Source organism: Triturus cristatus, chromosome 11 (genome assembly GCF_964204655.1).
Source record: "Triturus cristatus chromosome 11, aTriCri1.1, whole genome shotgun sequence".
Classification (NCBI taxonomy): domain Eukaryota; kingdom Metazoa; phylum Chordata; class Amphibia; order Caudata; family Salamandridae; genus Triturus; species Triturus cristatus.
In genome coordinates, this window is record NC_140594.1 from 654,076,014 (window position 1) to 654,097,289 (window position 21,276).

General features: G+C 42.3%; 1 protein-coding gene across 2 annotated transcripts in view; it reads left to right on the forward strand.

Moving 5' to 3' along the window:
- The window catches only part of RNF168 (ring finger protein 168), a 107,467-nt gene extending 86,687 nt beyond the window's left edge, over positions 1-20,780 (forward strand). For both annotated transcript variants that reach the window (XM_085634184.1, XM_085634183.1), the window contains exon 7: positions 19,491-20,780. In XM_085634184.1, coding sequence (XP_085490310.1) covers positions 19,491-20,420 — 930 coding nt within the window. In that variant the 3' untranslated portion in view covers positions 20,421-20,780. The remainder of the gene's footprint in view (positions 1-19,490) is intronic.
- The last annotated feature ends 496 nt before the right edge of the window (positions 20,781-21,276 follow it).

The window sequence follows — 21,276 nt, forward strand, 5'->3', positions numbered from 1 at the left end:
ACCTAGAATCGACTATGTTTTTCAGCGTTTTTGGAGGTTGGAGTAGCGCACACTTTTCTAAAAAGTTAGCTGCCAGGCTTTTGCCTTCACTTGAAAGCGCATATCCTAGAAAGAGGACATTGAGATGGGCAATTCTGGATTTTTTAAAGTTGAATTTATAGCCCTCAGAGGCGAAGCCCAGTATAATGGTGTTCACCCTGTTCAAGCGCCTATCCAGGTCATCGTCTGTCAGATAGATGTCATAGACATATGACCATGCCTCGTCATCATAAATTTGTAGTAACTGTTACCATTGCTGAGAATAACCCCGGGTTGTTCTTGAACCCTTGTGGGAGTCGACAAAAGTGACGCTGGGTCCCCATTATTGAGAAAGCTGTCAAGTACCTACTTTCAGGTGCTATTTTTTTGACAAAAGAAACCATTTGAAATGTCTAATGTGGTTTTATGTTTTTTACGCACAAGGTTATTCATTAATGCTCTACTATGTGCATTTTGCACTGCGAATGTCTTAGAACAAGTGTTCAGGTGTCTGTAATCCAAAACTAGACGATTTGTATTGTCTGGTTTGGATACAGGAAACAAAGGATTGTTCATTGATGAGGTGCATGTTTCAATCACCCCTTGCTATTAAGTTGATCTAAGATCTCCCTGACCCGTTTTTAGCTTCTTGCTTAATTGGGTACTGCCTTTGTGCAGTAGGTTGATTTTGATTTATTTATTTTTATTTCTTTTTTCTGTATCTTGTGGTGAGGTGAGTCCTCATCCCATCCTACATGATTTTTGTATAATGCTGGGGACTGGGCAACTGCCCATTTCCTGGCATATGTATATTTTAGGTGTATTGGAACATGGTTGGAGAAGGCTGGCATAATGATGTCTTTGCCATGTGGGCACTCCCTGACAAATTCTGGTGGCCAGTCCTGTTCTGCTAGAAGTATATCATAACCCCTTGAAAGTTTCTCCCAAAAGAGCGCTTTCACTTTTCTTGGTGTGTCTTCCTCCATCCGGAGTGTTATTTGATATAACCTTTGTGGCGTACTAACCCTGGTGTCTACAGTCTCATCTGTGATGTACTCATTCAAATCCACTATCTCCAGAAGTTCCTTCAGGTTCTGGTGAGCTATTGTTACTTCTGCTGCACTGTCCAGCATTGTCTGAGCCCATTCTCCGTTCTTGAGTTTTGTTTTCAGAATTCTCGACATGTCTGATCTTCAGACCTGCTACCTTCTTCTTGGTGAATTGAGGATTTGGTTTGTTTTTCTGATCGTGTTGATCGTCTTTGGACTTCACGTGTTCTTCTTTGTGATCTGACCGTCCTCTTCTTTTGGATGTCTGTCTGTGACGATATCTGAAAGGTACGAGAGGAGCGTGTATAAGTATCCTGATATCTGTCAGGTTTTCTCAATTTATCCCTATTCCTGAGGTTATACCTCCTTTCAGAGGGCTCCTTTTGAGGAGACCTACCTCCAGGATTGAGAATGTTTCTCTTTTGAATGTTGTTTGTTATTTTCCCACTGCTTTTTAGATGATGTAGGATTGTGTTTGATAGTCATTCTCAGGACCTTCAGACAGTTGTGGTTTAACTGGTTTTCCACCCAACTATCACTGCCTAATTCTTCATAGGATTTTTCTGGGTAGTTCTTGTTGATGTTCTGTTACATCAAATTCCCTTAAGCGTTGGCGGATCGCCACTGATGCTGCCTCCCCTTTAACCCCTTCGCTGCGGCGGAAATTCCGCCGCAGCGCTGGAGGGTGCGGGGGGGGCAGCGCGGTGCTCATGACGGAGCCACTCCGTCATGAGCCACGGCAACCGTGGCTCATGACGGCGTGGTTCCGTCATGAGCACGGAACGAGTTAATATTGGATACTATTATTGTTGAGACCTGGTCGAAGTTTTTTAGTAATTTCATACCTAAATTCAGAGCAGGTTCTGCCCGTATTCATTTTGAATTTGTTTCAGGACATCCGGTATTACCGCAATAGACGGAACACCGTGTGTTTTAGTATAGATGGCAGCAAAGACTGTGCCCCAAGTGGTGCAGTCTTCCAGATGTGGTGTGATCCCCATTGGTAAACAGATTGTTAGTATTCTGTGTTTCTCATAAGGGCTAGTATTAGGAAATACTGCTTCGATTTGTGTAATTTTTTGAGCTATCCAGAATGGAATTTGTTCACGTTTTGTGGGCATTTTACCCATGACTGCGTGTCAAGTCTGTGGAGTAATTTTTGGTATATTCCCCTGGTGAGGGGTTTGATTTGGAACGGTTAATGGTGGTTGGACTGTGAAAGTCTGCATGACCTATTGGACTAACTGTCTGTAAATGTTTATTAACTCTTTGAGTTGAGTGAGTAATTCATCGTCTGGCATCTCTTCGATATCAGGATGAGGTGTGTAGCCGGCTAAAATCGGCCATGTTTCTCCTGGTCTACCTAGTGGACCGAGCCTGGTAATGTGATTGTATTGTTTTAGGGCGCCTTTAAACCAGAGATTATGCTGCTGGTACGTGAGTGGGATTTCAACATCCTCAAAGGGAATATAGTCCTCAGGTGGTTCATCTTCTTTATAGAAGTGAAACCCTTATTACTGGATTTGATTCTGGGAATACTATCCATGAATAGAATACCTCTGTCTGAAAAGATTCATGTGCCTCTATCACGAACACTGCTCTACCACCTCTTGGTGTTAGGCCATGTTTTATAAGTTTTAGAGTGATGCTCTCCTTAAATTTGATGGATGTTTATAACACCCTCATCAGTTTCAATTAAACATTTAAGATTAAAAGCTGTTACGACTTGGTCAGTGGCAGCCTCACCGGTCACGGTATTATTATCCCCGTTTTGGGACTTTGTTTTTGAAAAATGTAGAACAAGTTTCAAGGAAACAAAGATAAGGTGCACAATATTTTGGAACACTGTATCCTTGAACGTTGAACAAACCAAACAGCTAATACATAGGATTTTCGTCCTACTCCGCTATGGCGGATATTAACCCGAACCACTCCTGACGTCTTGTGGAGTATTATGAGTAGGGGTCTCTGAGAAATGCACGATTGAGTTACTTCCATATCTGGCGTTAAATTACTGCTTTACCAAACACGTTGGGCGCCATGTAGTGGAGTTCCTATTTCCCTTATAGGCTCTGCACATTGGAATAATATGCACTATAGTTGTGGCATAGGACTGAGGTCAGTATGCCTCTATCGGGTACATTAAACTTAATTACTTTGTGTGGCAGCTAACTCAGAGGCCACTAGAAACTCCTTGAATAAACAAGAAGGGAGTAGTGTCTGGCAACCGCATAAACATGACAACTTTGTTTCCCTTTAGAATCGGAACATGTCTCAGAATCGTGGAAACAGATAACCGTTTCACTCAATCGTGCATTCTTAGTTTCTTCAGAGTTACACAGAAATAGACGGGCATTTCAAGAAAAAGGATTTATTGAACAGTCTTGTTTCTCATGTAAGAGATATGAGCTGTTACAATCGCAAGACAGTATGCGAGATATAATACATACAGTGTAAGCAGTAAGAAGAAAATTGTCTTCTAGTTATGACATATATATTCAATTACACATACATAAATAACCTAGGCTAAAGAGTGGATACTCATCGGATGCTTCTAAATGGTTCTACCCCAGTGTACCTAACCCAAGTGTTGTATAAGGTAAGAAGTAGGTGCTGTATTCTAAAGTATGGTAAGCTATAGTTTTGCATATGCCAAGAGTCCCTCTAGGTTCTAGTCAGCTCCATACCTTAGAATGAGAGAGGTGGGAATCTCTTTCCGGGTCTCAAACTCTTAACACCCCGCGACGGGAGTCCGAACACTGGAAGCTGGATTCTCGGCAAGCAGGGATGACAGCGTCTGGTCAGTGCGTCAGGCGGGGACTCTAATTCCTTCTGAACTTGCCGTGGCGAGCCGTATCGAGCTTTGCAGCCGAGCCGTGGGTTGCCATGGTAAGGGAAGGTACATTTATACCTGGAAAGTGCTTAGAATGTAAGCATTGACGTAAAGTCAGGCAGAGGAAGACGTCATGAATGAACCCCTAAGTAATAGTAGTTCATGCATAATAGATGAGATCTTGGAGAAATCCATAATCCTAGCTAGGGAAATTCCCACTGGCTTAAGGGTCTGGTTTCTAAGAACTCGTTGTGACGTTGGGATGGACAGATGTAGGTGATCATTCCTGTATTTGGATAGCATGGCTAATGCCTAAGTAAGGACTGGGATTCTATGCCTAAATAAGGGCAATGCGAATTGTGCCTATATAAGGACATGATTTATTAAAACCTATATACGGACATCTAAATCGAAACACAACAACTGTAGGGGTAAAGGGCTCATGCACCTGTACCCTCACCACTGGTATAGTGCACCCAGCTAGAGGGGTGTCTGATCTATGCCAGGGCAGTGGGTTGTAGGCATGGCACACAGAGATGTATGCCATGTTGACTCTTCACTTTGTTCTGCACCAAGACACGCAGCCTGCATAGGCAGTGTGTGAGTGTCAGGGTACAGGACCTCTAAGGGTGGCACAATAAGTGCTACAGCCCTTTGAGGCCTTCTCTGGTCACAGTGCCCTGGGTACCTGTGGTACCATTTACCAGGGGCTGACCTGTTGCCGGAGATGCCAATTAGATTTAGGCTTCAATGCAGTTTTAGGGAAAGAACATAGGCCATGGGTACCTAATTAGCAGGAGCCCAGGGCACACTCAGTCATAGCACATCAGCAATTCAGCAAAAAGTGGGGGCAACCATGCAGAAAAAGGGCCCTTTCTCAGTGTATCAAAGCATAAAAAGGTTTGATACGCTGAGTATAGTCTGGAATGCAAGTCCTGCTGAAATTTAAGAAACTCAGAAGAGATTGCAATTGAGCACACTTTGCCCAAAAATTAGGTGCTAAATCCCTGCCTTCATTCGAGATGGAGATTTAATTCATCATCTATCATGTCTGTCATCGATCTAGGAGAAAGCATCAGTATCAATCTCATTCAATAGGAACACAATATGTGCTGCAAAAACCTTATGGCTATTCTTGTACCCCATGGGAGTCTCGCGTATCACCTCTGGGAACCGAGGGTGCTGAATTGGAACATGGACCGGCTCTCAGGAGCCAGGTTATAACTGAAAAAGCCATTTGAAACATCCAATGTAGTTTTAAACTTCTTACGCACAATATTATTGATCAATGCTGTACTATGCATATTTTGTACCTCAAAAGTACGGGAATGACTATTCAAATCTCTATAATCAAAACTATGCAATCCGAACCATCTGGTTTCAAAATTGGAAAGAGAGGATCATTCATGGCAGAGACACAGGGTTCAATTACACCCTGATATTCTAATTGAGTTAGAATCTCTTTAACAGACGCCTTAGCATCATGTTTAATTGGATATTGAGGCTAATGAAGGGGTGCCTTCATTTCTACATTGTGTGTTCTGGCCGTGACCTCACCTGCTTGTGTGGGGAAGGATTGCTGTCCCTACGGATCGTCTCCCTCAGGCTGCCTCTCCCGCCATCCCATCGCGGCCGCTGCACAGAGAGGAAACTACACCTCCCAGCAACCTCTGCGGCGGAAGTGGAAGCCGCCTGTGTACTTTCGCGCCCGGAGGCGCTATAAACAGCTGCTGGGTCTCTGGCAGAGCGGGTGCCTTCATTTCTACATTGTGTGTTCTGGCCGTGACCTCACCTGCTTGTGTGGGGAAGGATTGCTGTCCCTACGGATCGTCTCCCTCAGGCTGCCTCTCCCGCCATCCCATCGCGGCCGCTGCACAGAGAGGAAACTGCACCTCCCAGCAACCTCTGCGGCGGAAGTGGAAGCCGCCTGTGTACTTTCGCGCCCGGAGGCGCTATAAACAGCTGCTGGGCCCCCGCCTCGCGGGCTGAGCCCGGGCAGAGGGAGGACGGGCCGGGCCACCCCCTTTGTCGTGGCAAGTCAATACACAGTGAGAACTACTAGTATTACGGCCCCCCAGCGTATATTGTGAAATTAACAACTTTGCCGTATTATTTGTGTGATATAGGGTATAGGAAGCAGGCACATTATACCATCAGTCATGGTTAAACGAGGAGCTAAAGCCTCAGCAGACTCCGCCTGTAACACTATCGATACCTACTTGGTAAAAGCAGTTAGTGCACTCACCCAGGAAATAGACCGCACAGAAAAAAGATTATCTATGGGTTCAAACGCACTACTTCCAATTAATCAAGGAAATCAAAATTCCCGAAATAATAGTGCGGTATCTATAGCGTTAATTCCCACCGAAGGAGATGCCACTAATATTAGTACTCCTTCTAATATTTCTAATTCCCCTAGACTGTTTGTCACTGATGCCAGTCCTGTTTTATCTACATCCCCATTGGGAAACAAAAAAGGGGCTCGTAGAAAAACTTCGGGGCAACTTATTGGGCCCAAGAAAAGAGGGAAAAAACCTACTCCTGCCGACAACAAGGCTGTCACACGCTCAAGGGCTAATCTATGCATCTCGGAAACTTTTAACCCGGAGGCGATTTGTGACAAACTTGCTGAACTCATTAGACCGCTATATGAAAAAGTGGATAATTTAGCCAGGGAGGTGGATAAACTAAGAGGAACTATTGATAAAGTCAGGATGCGTGACCCACAAAAAATAGGTATAGAAGCTTCAACTATAACTACGGGTATGGCTGAAAGGAATATAGAGGCTCTAAATTGTATTAAAGAAAAGACCCCCATAAGCCAGCCACGTGGAGAATTAAACAATTCTCCCACTACAGCCGTGGGTGAGAAACCAATAGAAATAGTTACCAAGAGAGGACAACCAAATAGTAAAATTGCACCTATGGAACAAGCAAGACTGGAGAAAGAAGTCTATATGGCTTCTAATAATGATGGAAAAATATCACCTTGCATTAACTTGCCCCCAGAATGCAGTCCATATGTTGCAGTACTTGTGAATATTCCCAAGCTAAGAAATGGCCAAGAGGAGACCAATGAAACACTCAAGAATAAAACACTCCACTGGTTGGCCAACAATTGCAATTTTCCTATGGTAGGGGCTAACCAGATTATACTAGCACAAAGAGTAAGCTGGATAGGTCCCCTTAGAAAAGATTTTGAAGGAGACTGCGTTGTAATAAATTTTAAGACCTGTTCCTGGGCCAAAAATACTCTTAAAAATGCCCCCGCTCCCTCTGCATGGGAATATAACACCACCTTACTACCATTAGGCTATTTCTATAGGCATTTATTGGAATCCAGTTTCCCAATGAATTCTCATCATCCAATGAACTCCCGTTACACAAATATGTTGAGATCATGCCACTATACCCCTGTCCCCACATACAACAGATTTAAAGTATTCGAATCCATGGAGGACATTGATTGACATAATCCTGTTAAAGGCCCTGTTTATGACAGCAATTCCTCCCCTTACATAATGAATGAAGTTTTTAAAGCTGTAAATGGAGAGAAGGGTGCCGTTAACCAGGTTATCTCCTATACACCTATAACAACAGAAGCCGTACAGCTACCCACCACCTCCGAATTAACCTCGGTAGAAGATGCTAGAGGAACTATCTGGACTAACAGGAATGGAAATACGTATGTTATCTCCTCTAAACCGGCAATCAATGACGAAACAGTAGATGGCATTACAACCGCCAAATCCGATTTGGATGGAGGCCTTAGAGTAATCACCTGGAATATGGCTGGCTTAAATAAGAAACTGGATACCCCTTTTTGGAAAGACTTTATTAACACAGGATATGACATAATATGCCTTCAAGAGACTTGGAGAGAGGAGCCTATTTTCATTGAAGGTTATTGTGCATATTGTTTGAATGCAGTAAGTACCACCACTGGCAGAGCAAAGGGAGGCCTTCTTGTGTTGATATCCACCAAACTTAATTCTTGTAAAATTAGAAGCTGTGTGTCAGTGGGTGTCCACTCTCAGGTATTATGTCTTGAGTTTGATGAAGGAAAAAACTTAGTTTTGATTAACTACTATAACCATATATTTTCCAAAGAGAGAGATAAGATTCTGACCCCACTGGACACGGAATTAGAGAGGGTATTGGAGCTCCCGGGTAATCAATCGGTCATTCTATGGGCGGGTGATTTTAACATTAGCCCGTGTATGTTTGCTATGAATGATCTATGTGGGTTACGTAGGGAGAGCGGAAACACACAGGATGCTGACTATTTACATTTCTCACACTGTACGTATGGTACGGCCTTAAACAAGATGTTAGCAAAACACGATTTGGATCTGTTAAGTTGTACTAAAAACAGAGAAAATGCTAGCTGCCCTACTTTTACAGGTAGAGATGCTAATACTTTTATTGACCATATCTTACTTTCAAACAATATTGTTTATTCTAATCTATGGGTAAACGAACAAGTTTTGAGTGATCACAATAGCATTTCCATTTCATTGCATTGTTGGGGTAATAATTTGAGAAATGTTAGTAACTGCATTAACTCTGTTGAAGCTGTAAGACCAAATGGAATGAGGATTAGATGGTCAAGATTATCCCACATGAATTATTAAAGGAATTGTTGGCCAAATGCAGCAAGGAAATAGAGTACTGCCTTGGTGAGGATGTTTTACCACCCATTTTACTAAATAACGTTCTTATGATTAACGAAACAATAGATAGTTTATTGACCAGGAAATTCAAGAGGGGAAAGGAAATGAATTCAGGCTGGTTCGACAACAATTGTACTCGCGTTTTACACGAGCTAAAAGTAGCTCTGAGCACCCAACCCCGAAACCCCACTATTGTCAAAAACCGCAGAGTTAATTATAAACAATCCCTCGCCAAAAGGAAAAAAGAACTTCAAGAGGAGGCCTGGGATAATCTCAGCCTAGCCGCAGACGCAAAAAATAGCAAATTATATTGGGAGACCATCAATAGCACCTTTTTAAAGAATGACAGAGTCCCAGAGTTATCTTCATATGTTAATTGTAATTCATGGATGGAACACTTTTAAATTTTTTTTAATCCAGATGGGACTGTTTTAGATTCTATATTGGATAAGGACCTTTCCTGGCCTAGGTTACTATTGAACATAACCCTTGATGAGGTTTATGAAGGATTAAATAATAGTAAGGGCGGAAAAGCCCCTGGCCCAGATGGGGTCCCGCTGGACCTCTATAAAGCCGAAAAGTATTTGTGGGCCCCTCTTTTAACCAGATTTTTTAATGCAACCGCAGAGGGTCAACTACCCACATCATGGGGCCAGTCCTTAATAATTCCTCTTTTTAAAAAAGGCTCTAAGTCTGAGGCGTGTAATTACCGCCCTATTTCTTTATTAGACTCTTCTATTAAAATTTTGAGTAGAATAATGTTAAACAGACTCGAAAATTGGGCCACAGATAATTTAATTTTATCAAAGGCACAATATGGTTTCAGGAAAGGCCTGGGTACCCTGGAGCAGTGTGTTAATCTTGATCTTTTGATCAATAAATACACTGTTGCCAAGGAAGGTAACCTATTTCTTTGCTTTGCTGACTTGAGCAGCGCTTTTGATCTTGTGGATCATGAAATTTTATGGGACGTTTTACTAGAACTTAACGCTCCAAAGGAGTGCGTCTATTTCCTGGCGCGGCTCTATTCACAGTTATCCTGTAAGGTTCGTTATGGCCCCCAGGGTGAATGCACACCTTTTTTTAAAGTCGCAAGAGGCATCCGTCAGGGTTGTGTTTTAGCACCGTTTTTATTCTCACTTTTTATTAATCAGATTGACTCAATTTTATGTAAACTACCCTCGGATGCTCCCATTATAATTGGGAACGCAACCCCAATTTTATTGTACGCTGATGATGCCGTACTCCTGTCAAGAACACAGGTTGGGTTACAACGCCTTATAGACAGATTTGTGACATTCATCCAAGATAGAAAATTGGTAGTCAACAAGACCAAGACATTTGCAATGGCATGTGGGAGGAAAGCTAAATCAATTACCACCACCTTTTATATTGATAAAGCCAAGATTGAAACTGTCAAATGGTTTTGCTACCTAGGAATAACATTCTCAGGAGATGGGAAATGGATTCAAGAAGATGAAAATGTCAGATCAAAGATGATCAGAAATACTAATAGCATTTTTAGATTTGCTGCTAAATTGGGTCAAAGGAGAATAAAAGAAATGATGACAATTTATAACGCCAGATGTATTTCCGCTGCATTATACGGGGCGGGCGTGTGGGGACACCATAGTGTAAATGCACTACAGAATGATGAAAACAAGCTTTAAAAAAAACTATTATGTGTTCCCCCATCAGCTTCCACTCTGTTAATTCACAAGGAAGTAGGTATAGATTATGTTGCGGATTTAGCCTCTTTACGCCCATTATCACTCTGGCGATCTATTTGGTCTAAAACAGAAACGATCTTTACACAATCAATTATCAAAGATTGCTTGAGGCTTGATAACTCATTATGTATACCCTGGCTGAATTACATTTGTTACTGGTTTGACCTTTTATTCAATTGTAATGTCCGCCTGAACCCTGAGGCATCAGGATTGATATCTAAGAAAGACCTAAAGCTGAAGTTTCTCTCACACAAGAATGCGGCTAGAGAGAAGCAGTCCAGAAATCTAACAACTATTGTACAGTATAATGATCTGAATCTGAGTAAAGGCTTCCAGGTCTACCTCTCCTATGTCACACGTACCTCCCACCGTTTTGTTTTAACGCGCTTAAGATTGGGGATTGTTCATCACTTAGTCTCTTTCCCTCATATGAAAATTAGATCTGATAATATGTGTCCTTGCGACAATGTCTCAAAACAAAGCTGCTGTCACTTTTTATTGTTTTGTAAATTTTATAGCCATTTTAGGAGGTTTTATCTAAAACCCATCTTTTTAAAATATAATGTTCGGTCCACTAAATCTGCATTGAAGTTATTAACAACTCTGGATAGCTCTGATATTTGCTTTTTTACCGCAACTTATGTGCTAAAATGTGTTTCTATAAGGAAGTCTATAATCGTTCCGGTATAGCTCCTGTTGTTCTGCGTATCTTGCACATCTGTCTAGTACTGTTAGTAATTCTTTATGCATTACAAAAGTTTGAGCTCTGTTTGAGCTGCATTTGCACTTTAGGTCTTTACCGTTTTTGCACTATTTATGCACGGCTTTTAGCACTTTGCCACTCTATGTGAATTTGCACTTTATTTTTGAAGGCCCCCCTGTTTTTTATGAAAATGTGTTCATACTTATGTATAAAATATAGTGTATTTTATGTAGCAGGTCTTCTTATATAACATGTAAATTTTTAATATTTGTTTTATGTGTTTGTTTGCTTATATGGTTGTACTTTTCCAACCGAATAAAGCTTTTTGAAATTGAAATTGGATATTGAGGCTGCGGTTGAGGAGTGGAACATATCGGAACAACATGTGGAGGAGAATCCTTATCCCAACCAGCCTGGTTACGGTATAAGACGTGGGCAATGGCAAGAGCCCACTCGGAACCATAAGCATGCTTAGTCCCATCAGGTACATATTGTGAAAGGGAAGGTAACATCACATCTTCGCCTTGAGGATAAGCAAGAACAAATGGGGGACGCCAATGGACCTCTGCCAGTAAAAATGTCATAAGATGTCAAGTTGTCCTTAAAAAAAAAAAAAATAGCATTTATGGCACGCACAATGTCCCCTTCAAGCTGAATGTCTATATGATAAAGTCCATCAGTGGGAACTACGCAGGTGTCAGCGGTTTCAACAGTTACAAAGGTGTCCGTTGCTTTCGCCTCCAGAAACTGGTGGAGTGTCTGGCGCACTATAGTAACTTCTGCCACGCTGTAGAGGAGAGTCACCGCCTAACTTGTCTGCGATCTTGCTATCTCCTCGGTTGTATTGTTGATCAGATGATTCCTGAAAGGAACAAGGACCAGGAACCTGAAACCTCTCAGGAGTTTTAATTTTAGAGCGATCACTTAAATCATATCTACGTTCAGAAGCGTCCGATGGTGGTGTCCCACCGTGAGACCTAGGCTTCTCTTGCTGCTTATTTTTGTCCCATGTCTTCTTAGAAAAGACAGGATGATCCTCTTTTTCAGGAGGGGGCTTACCTTGAGACTGAGTAGAGGGTCAAACCCTCAAGTTATTGCGAACAAAGGATGTATTAAAAATAGGCAATAATAATCTGCAACTCACATTTCCTGTCTATTTCAGCCACTGCCAAAAGGCGTTGAGTAACCATCAAGGACACTGCTTCACCTTTTATATTATAACAAATCATTTTGGAGACCATGGGAAAAATACCGATCAACTTCATCCCCAAATCCAGGGCAGGACCTGCCCCATGTTCATTCAGTACTTGTTTGAGATAGCTCGGAAGAATGCTCTTCGAGGGGGTGCCATAACAGAGTGTATACACTGAGGCAAACACTATCCCCCAGGTGTTGCAGTCGGCCAAAGTAGGAATTAGATCACAAGTCAAGCACATAGTACGGATTCCGTATTTTTCCACACGACGCGTAAGAGGGAAAATTGCATCAAGCTGATCTATTTTCTGAGCAATCCAATACGGAAAGTTCTCCCGATTTTGAGGATGCTTGCCCATCATTAAATTATTAATAATGGGGCTAACAACAAGACCTCCACCGTCCACAGCCTACACAGGAGGCACAGCCCCAGGCATTGCCGTCAGAAAAGTACAGGCAACAAATTGGAACAGGTGTCTATAAAGGAGAACAACCTGAGCATACAACAAATCAACATCCACTAATTATGTGTTGAGATAATTAGGATGCAGAGTAAACTCGGCCGGAACAGGCCATGTGGCCCCATTAATAATTAAGGGGCCCATACAAACAGTTACAATAGGATGGGGTAAGGCACCATTAAAACAAATCTGGTGCTCCCTGGCCCGAAGAGTAACTTGAACAACCGCATAATAACGATAAGCCGCCAGTACTGCAGCAGCAGTATAGGCATAAAAAGACTGATCATTCACATCCATAGCGGGAACCCTGACCCAGGAGTAAAAAAACTTCGAAATGGTGCGCAGGATCTGCTTCGACCAACAAAACAACCGGAGACCCCGCATTGGGGACTCCATGCTGCAACATATGTTGAGTAACCACTGCGCAGCAATGAGCCGGAATCCTTAAAATACCTAGGTATACAAGTGTATAGAACCGCGCCGGACCTTATAGAGGGTAACTTGGGTAAAGCTATCGGATGACTCCGAGCACAGGTCACATTTTGGTCTTCCCTACCGCTCTCTGTGATGGGTCGAGAGGCGATGTAAAAAATGGTGGTCCTGCCTCATTAGTTATATTTCTTTACTAACCTACCTGTGGTAATCCTGACTCCGCTTTTTCACTCACTGAACAGGATGCTATCTGACCTGATTTGGGGCATGGGCCGCCAAAGGGTGGGACTGGCTAAACTACAACTAGATGCTGACCAGGTCGCACTGGGCGCCCCAGATTTCCGTTCCTACTGTTACGCGTGTCCACTACAGTGGCTTTCGTACTGGCTGGCGCGGCGTAACCTATATGAAATAGATTATCCTCCTGCCGACATAGACCGAAGGGGGCTCCACACGCTGCTACTTCCGACAGCCCGAATACCCACCGGTACCCCACCACTCCTATGCACTGCGCTTGCGTACTAGAAAAAAAGCCACTCTCTACACGCGAAGTTGCCCTCCGTACTCTGATAACTTGCCACTCCTAGGCATCCCTACCCCCCCCCCCCCACTGGCCTACTCAGTAAGCAGCGTCTTCTTGCCTGGACTGAGGGAGGCGTCACCACAGTGGGTGCGTTGTTTGATGATGGCACCCTCATGGATCATGGTAATTTCGTCAGATGCCATGGGTTCTCAGACGCACTGTACCTCATACACGCTGCAGTCCTACAATATGTGAAGAAACACAGGGCCCCACAAAGGGAGGCACCTGCATGACACAAGCTGATTCACATGACCTACTTGATGGGAGAAGGCCGCCACCTCACCTAATGGCTATACAAAGGTATTACAGCACATACTAGGATACCCTTGAAGGATCTACGCAACAGATGGTCCACGGATCTTGGCACAGACAATGAATGGGGTATGATCCTAGAATACCCCCAAGAAAATCCCACGTAATGCCAAATTTAAGTTCATCCAATATATGGTCCTACACAGGGCATATCTCACCCCACACCGGTTACAGCGCATATACCCAGCCACGCAACATCATTGCCCCAGATGTAAGTTAGGCGACACAGATTTATTCCACATGATCTGGGCGTGCCCGGTGCTCGCATCTTACTGGTCAGAAGTGGTCACAATGGTCAGGTATGTGGCTGGGATCCTTGTCCCAGACACGCCTGCTGACTGCCTGTGGGGGTTTTCTTGACGTCCCAAGACAGAGGGTGCAGCTTTGCTTTATAGACCTAGCATTACTCGTGTTTAAACACTCCATTACGATGAGATGGAAGTCAGTTACACACCCATCACTCTATAGTTTACACGGGGAGGTGGGGCAGCACGGAAAGCGCTGCAATCTACGGGAGGAAACCCGGGGACTGCGCAAAAAGATAATCTCCCTGGACTGGGATACCATACTAGAAGCTTTCAAGGCCCTTGCACCGCTGCCAGTCCCTGCAGTGCAGGTATAGTTGAAGCTTAATTATCCAGGCCCTTTCCAGCCCACAATGTTAACGGTCTATAAGTCCTGTTGATCTAACACTGTACAAAATGTATAATGGAATGTTTGCAGTTAGGGTGGGGGCAGCTCATGGAGCACTCTGATATAAAGTTGATGTGGGAAGAGGCCAGACGAAGTTTGGGTGGGGGCAGGGGTGGGGTAGTTTTTCACTCATTACATGAATCTTCTTACCATGCGGCAACAGTACTGCAGTACAAAAAGCAATGGACTGCTTAAAGCTCCATCCGAACACCACAGTATGTCAAGCACGGACGTAACAACAACTGTAATGCTACTGTCTACACTTGGGGCTACCACTGTAACCTTAGCAGCCTCTCTAATTCAGACTGTACTGCGTAACTTCTTGTACTTAATATAATTGTATATTTGGCACTGGATGTTGATTGCTGAGGGGAAAAAAAACTAATAGTGTTAAAAGAAAAAAAATACATCTGAGACCGCGCTTAAACTCTGGACTACCTCTCAACCAAGAATCTGTGGTCTGTATTTCAGGACTATTGCACACTAATTTTGGTCTCGTAGACTTGGCTCGTCTGAAGGTCAATAGTGGTCTGGCAGATATTGAATTGCCTATTAAGGGATCCCTTCTAACGAGGTGCCAATGAGCAGAAAGTGTTTTTCATATGCTGAGATGTTCGTTACAATAACCTTTTGATCATTCTCAACTCATTTAGCTCTTTCTTCAAATTTTCTGTTTTCTTTGACATGGTACCTCTCTGAAGGAGGATTTCTTCACGATCTTTGCGATGAACTTTGCTAATGGCACCGTCCAAAATCTTCCTGTTGTACACACGACTTAAACATTTTGTTCTCAGATCTCTCTGTTATTAATCTAGTACCCCCTTAGCACTACAATTCCGTACCATTCTAAGATTCTCTGCATAAGGGATAATACATTTAAGACTATTCGGATGGAAACTGTGGGCATGCAGCAAAGAATTACCCGCTGTGGGTTTCCTATATGTTCGTGTTTGGATCTTGCCATCACCAATGTAAACTGTCAAATCCAAAAAGTGTAACTCACTTTTGCTCATAGTGATAGTAAAGAATAAATGAAGATTATTGGCATTGTGACGCTCGGTGAACTTTCTTGCTGAAGCCTCAGTCCCTTTCCATATAACAAAGAGATCATCAATAAAAAGGGTCCAAAGGGCCACGTCTTCGGACCATTCTACTGCATACTTGTTTCTGAGCACCTGCTCCTCCCACCAGCCCATAAGCAAATTCGCATGGCTGGGTGCAAAGCAGATGCCCATCGCTGTACCTCTCATCTGCCTGTAAATCAACCTGTCAGAAAGAAAAGTTATTATACAGACACCACTCAGTCGTTGACAAGATCAGTTTTGTGTGCTGTGAAAGTATTTCATTGCCCACAACCCATCACTATGAGCAATGCTCGTGTGGAGCGATGTTACATCCATTGTGATAAGGATTTATGAGTGCTCCCAATTGATGACAAAAATCTTTTCCGGAAGTCCCCAGTATCCTGAATATATGATGACTAATTTTGGGCATAATCTTGAAGAAAGAAATAAATAAACTTGGATGTGTAAACAAACTTCCAATGGCTAATATTATTGGCCTTCCTGGTGGATTAACAATGTCCTTGTGGATTTTTGGAAGGAGGTATAGAGCAGGTGTTATTGCATATTCCACTTTGAGGAATGAATATTCTTCCTTGGAGATCAAACCTAAACCTCTACATTTGGCCAAATCCAAACTATTTGTTTTGACTTCTTCCATCGCCAGTTTGGAGGACAAGCAATAGCAATCACTATCATTCAGTTGTCTCAGAGCCTCAGTTTTATACATGTGTAAAGCCCATTTATATAACATTTTACATGCACACGTTTACTTAAACTTGCTAACCAAAATGTACTAAGAAAAACTAAGAGGGTGGGGTCACCTTTGAGAGAGAAAAAAAGTGTTAAAGCTAAGGGGAAAAAAAGTGGGTTTACTGGTAAGTGTTGTGTGTACATTAAATTTCATTTACAAAATTATGCATATACACTGTTACTTAAAAGCAGATTACATTATAATGCGATATGTATACATATAAAAATACACAAACTATAAATTTACCTCCAAAGTTGTTGTAAAGGTACTCTCCTGCTGCAACTTACAAACCTACAGTTGTTGGCAATTAAGTTGCTTTTTTCCTGATCGCCTGCTCTGTCTAGATTCTCAATTATATTTGTTTTGCCAGAGGTCACCACCATTTTGCTGTTCACAACAGCAAGAAGGACATCTGTAAATCTGCTGCTGGTTATCCATATGTCCTTTTCACATGGATATTTTAAAATTAGCCTAAGTTAGTTGAGATGTGCTAACTTAAGTATTCTTTGAAATCGTGGTGTGGTGAACTCTAAGTTGTCACTTGTATGATGAGGTAAGAATAAATAGAATAAACTCCAAATTCAATTTATATCTTCCGATGTGCAAACAGTGGTGACGGGATACCTCCCTGAGAGCAGTAGAACATCCAGGCATTTTTCGTATACTATGGGTAATTCTGCTGATGTATGACTTAAATGGATGGTTTCAGTGAAGAGACTGCTTGGATGCAAACCTCAGATTTCAGCACAGATGTTCAGACTTTTTCCTATGCTGTCTATGGTTTTGCTCTTAAACATCTGGGTAAATCCATTAGAACGCTATGTCCATTTGCTTCGTACTAAAGGCACTTATGGAAACTTAATTAAGGGATTGAAGTCTCACCTGATCAGTTAATAAATGATTTCTTGTTTCTCTCTTCTGGTAGAATGATTTAAGGAGTGACAGGGTACCTCTTGAGGTGTTTTTGTGCTGAATAAATTCACAATTTATACAGTCATTCAACAATTACTGTTGTTCAGGGACCTCATTAACTCCACTAGTTCTTCCATGCACGAGGGTACAATTATTTGCTAGCCATGGGGGTGGATTAGGTTGATGTGTTGATGAAAGAGGGACTGCAGCCGTACAGGTTTAGCTGGTCACAGACAGTTGATTTTCATTCTGTCTACTTTGGTCTGAACCGGCCACTGTTAAGCAGGCTTTTAAGACTAGTGTCCCACTTCCCAAGACACTGCCTAAAGTCACCAAATCCTCCGCATCAGCCTCCTAGTTGGGAGATTTTTCAGGGGTAACATCAAGCATCCTTCTGTGCCCACAATTGCTCCTAAGGAGTCCCATTTACTTCCCTCAGGCTGCATCACTCCAGTCCAACTGATCATTGGGGCTACACTCCACTCCATTGGGTAGAGGGGGTACCATCCTGCCATCAACATAATTGGATCCACTTCGCAGGCTTCTACTCTTTGGCACCTTTGTTCATCATACCCTCAAAAGAGGGGCTTGATTAGTCGCACCAGTGAGCTTCACGCCATTTGTACTTCTCAGTCTTCCACTGCTTAACAGCTGGGTAACTTTCTTGTTTCATACTCTCCGTTTATCATAAAGACATTCACTAAATTTCATCAAAAAATAATCTTCTAGTTTTCTATCAATGCCCATACTGCTCCTCAACTAAGGTCATGCATAGCATCTATGCAAGCAAAGTTTCAATATTTCAGAAGAATACGTTGATTATGTTCAAGTGATCACCTCTTTACCAGTGGTGGTACAAACGCATCCACGCCTACATCCATGAGCACTGTTGCCAGATGGTTCACCACTTGTATTCTAATAACTACTGTTAAAAAATGTTCTTCCGTCATATATCCAAGCACATTCCAAGAGGTGGAGGGCAGCATTTGGGGCTATCTTCAGACACATTCCAGTCAAAGATATTTGCAGGACTTCTACATGAACCACTCCACCTCATTCTGCAAGCAACACGTGTAACAGGTACAGTGCACAATTCGCCAAGAGATCTTAAGGATTCATTTCACTTAATTGTCTGACTTCTGGTTCTACACGTCCTCCACCTTTTCTTTTTTTTTTTTGTTGTTGTTTTTTTTTTGTTGCTGTGGAATGTGCACACAGATAACAATGGGAAAGAGAAAGGAGGATAACTTCATCTTTATGGTGACTGATACTGTCAGTTCACATGAACTTATTTACAACATCTGGTCAGCTAAGCCCCTCTGCGACATCAATCTAAGCATCTCAACACCTCCAGATTTAATTTAAAAAGAGTGAACTCGCAACAGTGTGCACTTTCAAAGGAAGATGAGTTGCGCAAGAAGTGAGGCAATGACCTCTTAGTAGGGCGTTGAGAGGCAATGTTTGGTTTTTAATTTAAAAGGCTGTAAAAAAGAAATTTTAAACTCTTTCAGAAAGTGGCCTAAATAAGTTTGCATAGGAAGATGTTTAGAAAATGTTCACTTGTGTATTTTGACAACTAGACCTGCAAATATTTTATTGCAGTTTCTTTTTAAATAGAATAGGACCAGTCACCTAACAGACGTTCATGTACTAAGCAAGCAAAGCAGTCTAGTGATCAGGGCTCTCAAAATCAAAAATTTCTTACTAGACCTGCAGGTCTAGTAACTTCAAAAATCTACTCGACCTAACTGTAATGAACTTGACCTCTATGAGCAAATGTGACAAGTTAACAAGATTTAAAGGCATTTTTATTGCTCATTCACTTTGTGAGCAGTAAAGATGCCTTTAAATCTTGCTGTCTTGTCACATTTGCTCTGCTTTCAGAGACATAGGTCAAAAGTCAGTCTGTCTTCCTACGTGCCAGAAAGGGCGAGTAGGACCCAATAATAGCTCGCCCTAATTAAAGGTAGCTCGCAAATGCGAGCTGGTGAGTGGATTTTTCGAGCCCTGGTGATTCTTAATTGTGATTTGCAAGCCTTATGTTGCATTACTAATATAAATTTTTATTTTTCTCTCCTAAAGGTCAGAGACTTCACAATTAATGGCTGTGTGGACGAGGAAGAGGCGAAAGATGATGTTGATGAGATGCCGGTGCTTTCTCAAGAGGCAACGTACAACTTGGCTGGAGCCACTTCTCTAGATAGTGACTTGCGCAGAAATATGCCCGAACTTCGTCCTAAGATTGGGGTTTCTGTTCCCATTGAGCTTTATCCCCTGCAAAGGCTAGCTGGAGACTCAATAAGGAAACCTGGCAAGAATGACCCCTATCCGGCCAGATTGTCAATTGACCGATGTACAGCCACGGAACAGAGCACTCAAAGCTCCTTGGATGTCAAAGAGGCCTCAAAAAGGAAAGACTTTGAGTCTTCCCACAAAGGTCATGCGGGTCTGTGCCTTGGCAGGAAACGGCAGCGGATACTCTCAGAATCTGATATCTGCGAGAGTGAAGACATCACAGTGAATTTAGCTGGCAGCTTTGTGTCTCAGCATTTGGTTGACGCTGAGAAGAACATGTATGAGAGGTGGCATCAGGAGGAACAAGATCGGTTGTTTGCCTTGCAGATACAGAGGGAGCTGGACAAGGAGCTAAGCCAGGTGAACAGGCAGAAAGGCTCCCCAGATGGGTATTTGTTACGGTGTCGGGAGTCCTCTAGTGCAGCTGAATGCCAGGTTGATATTTCCCAGGGAGAGACCATTCACAGTGTCAAGAAACAACCAAAAAAGAAGCCAACCCAAGCTCAGGATGGACAATCAAAACCAAGGTGTGACTCTCCCGATGAGAACAAGAAGCCATGCTCTGAGAGCCGCCCTGCATCGCCAGCTAATGTCATCCTGCGCAGAAAGTGTAGAATTCCCAGCGAGTCTCCCTTGTTGGATGAAGGCAAAATCCTACAGTCTAGTAACAAACAGCCAACAATCCTAGAGATGTTTCATCGATCTGCTGCCAAGTAATGAACCTTGGAATTGAACGATCGCATGTTTGGTTTTTTTTTTTAATTACTTCAAGAGTCGAATAAAAGAATTCTGAAAAGAGATTGAAATATTGTGAATTGCACGTAGTGTGAATTGCACATCAGTGTCCATAGTCTATCTATTGAGATGAAGTGGGTAATTCTCTGTGTAAATAAAGTGAGTAATTATTCTTTTATTCGTTCTGCTTAACAAAGGAGGGGGCTGGGTGCTAAAACACTTATGGCCAAAGAAAGAGTATTTACAAGACTAAGTTTCTACAGCTAGTTTAAAAATAAGTCTCTGTAATAACCTCAAGCCCTCCTGTAATGCAGCTGCTCAATAAATCAAAAATCGAATTGACCCGTGCCTTTCTGCCACTGTTTGTGTACTTGTGATGTATTTTGAGTCTCTTATAAATGCTAAATTTCATGTAACCACTTTCCATACCCTATACATTTGTCCATTTACCTCTGCACTGATAAACAATTGACTATTAATTGCTTAACTCTACAGGCTTTTACTCCATGTAATCTTGAATAGGGCTGTTCTTTTTACAACTCATCTGCTGCATCTTGTCTCTATTTTGAGGAGACTGACTTATTTGCGCCCAAATGTATTTAGTAGCCTTTTCATTTTTTTCTTTCAACTCCTGTTTGTCACATTTAGAGTCTAATCTTGACTTGCCATCAATCATACATACTCCCTGCATTATCCAAACAAAACATGCATTTAGTATTTTCAATGCTTGATTTAAACAGGCCTTTAATTACAGTGACTGATGAAGGATACAAAATTCTTGCAGATCTTCTCACATAAATGTATACTGAACAAAAAGCCTATTCAAAGCAAGGAAGTT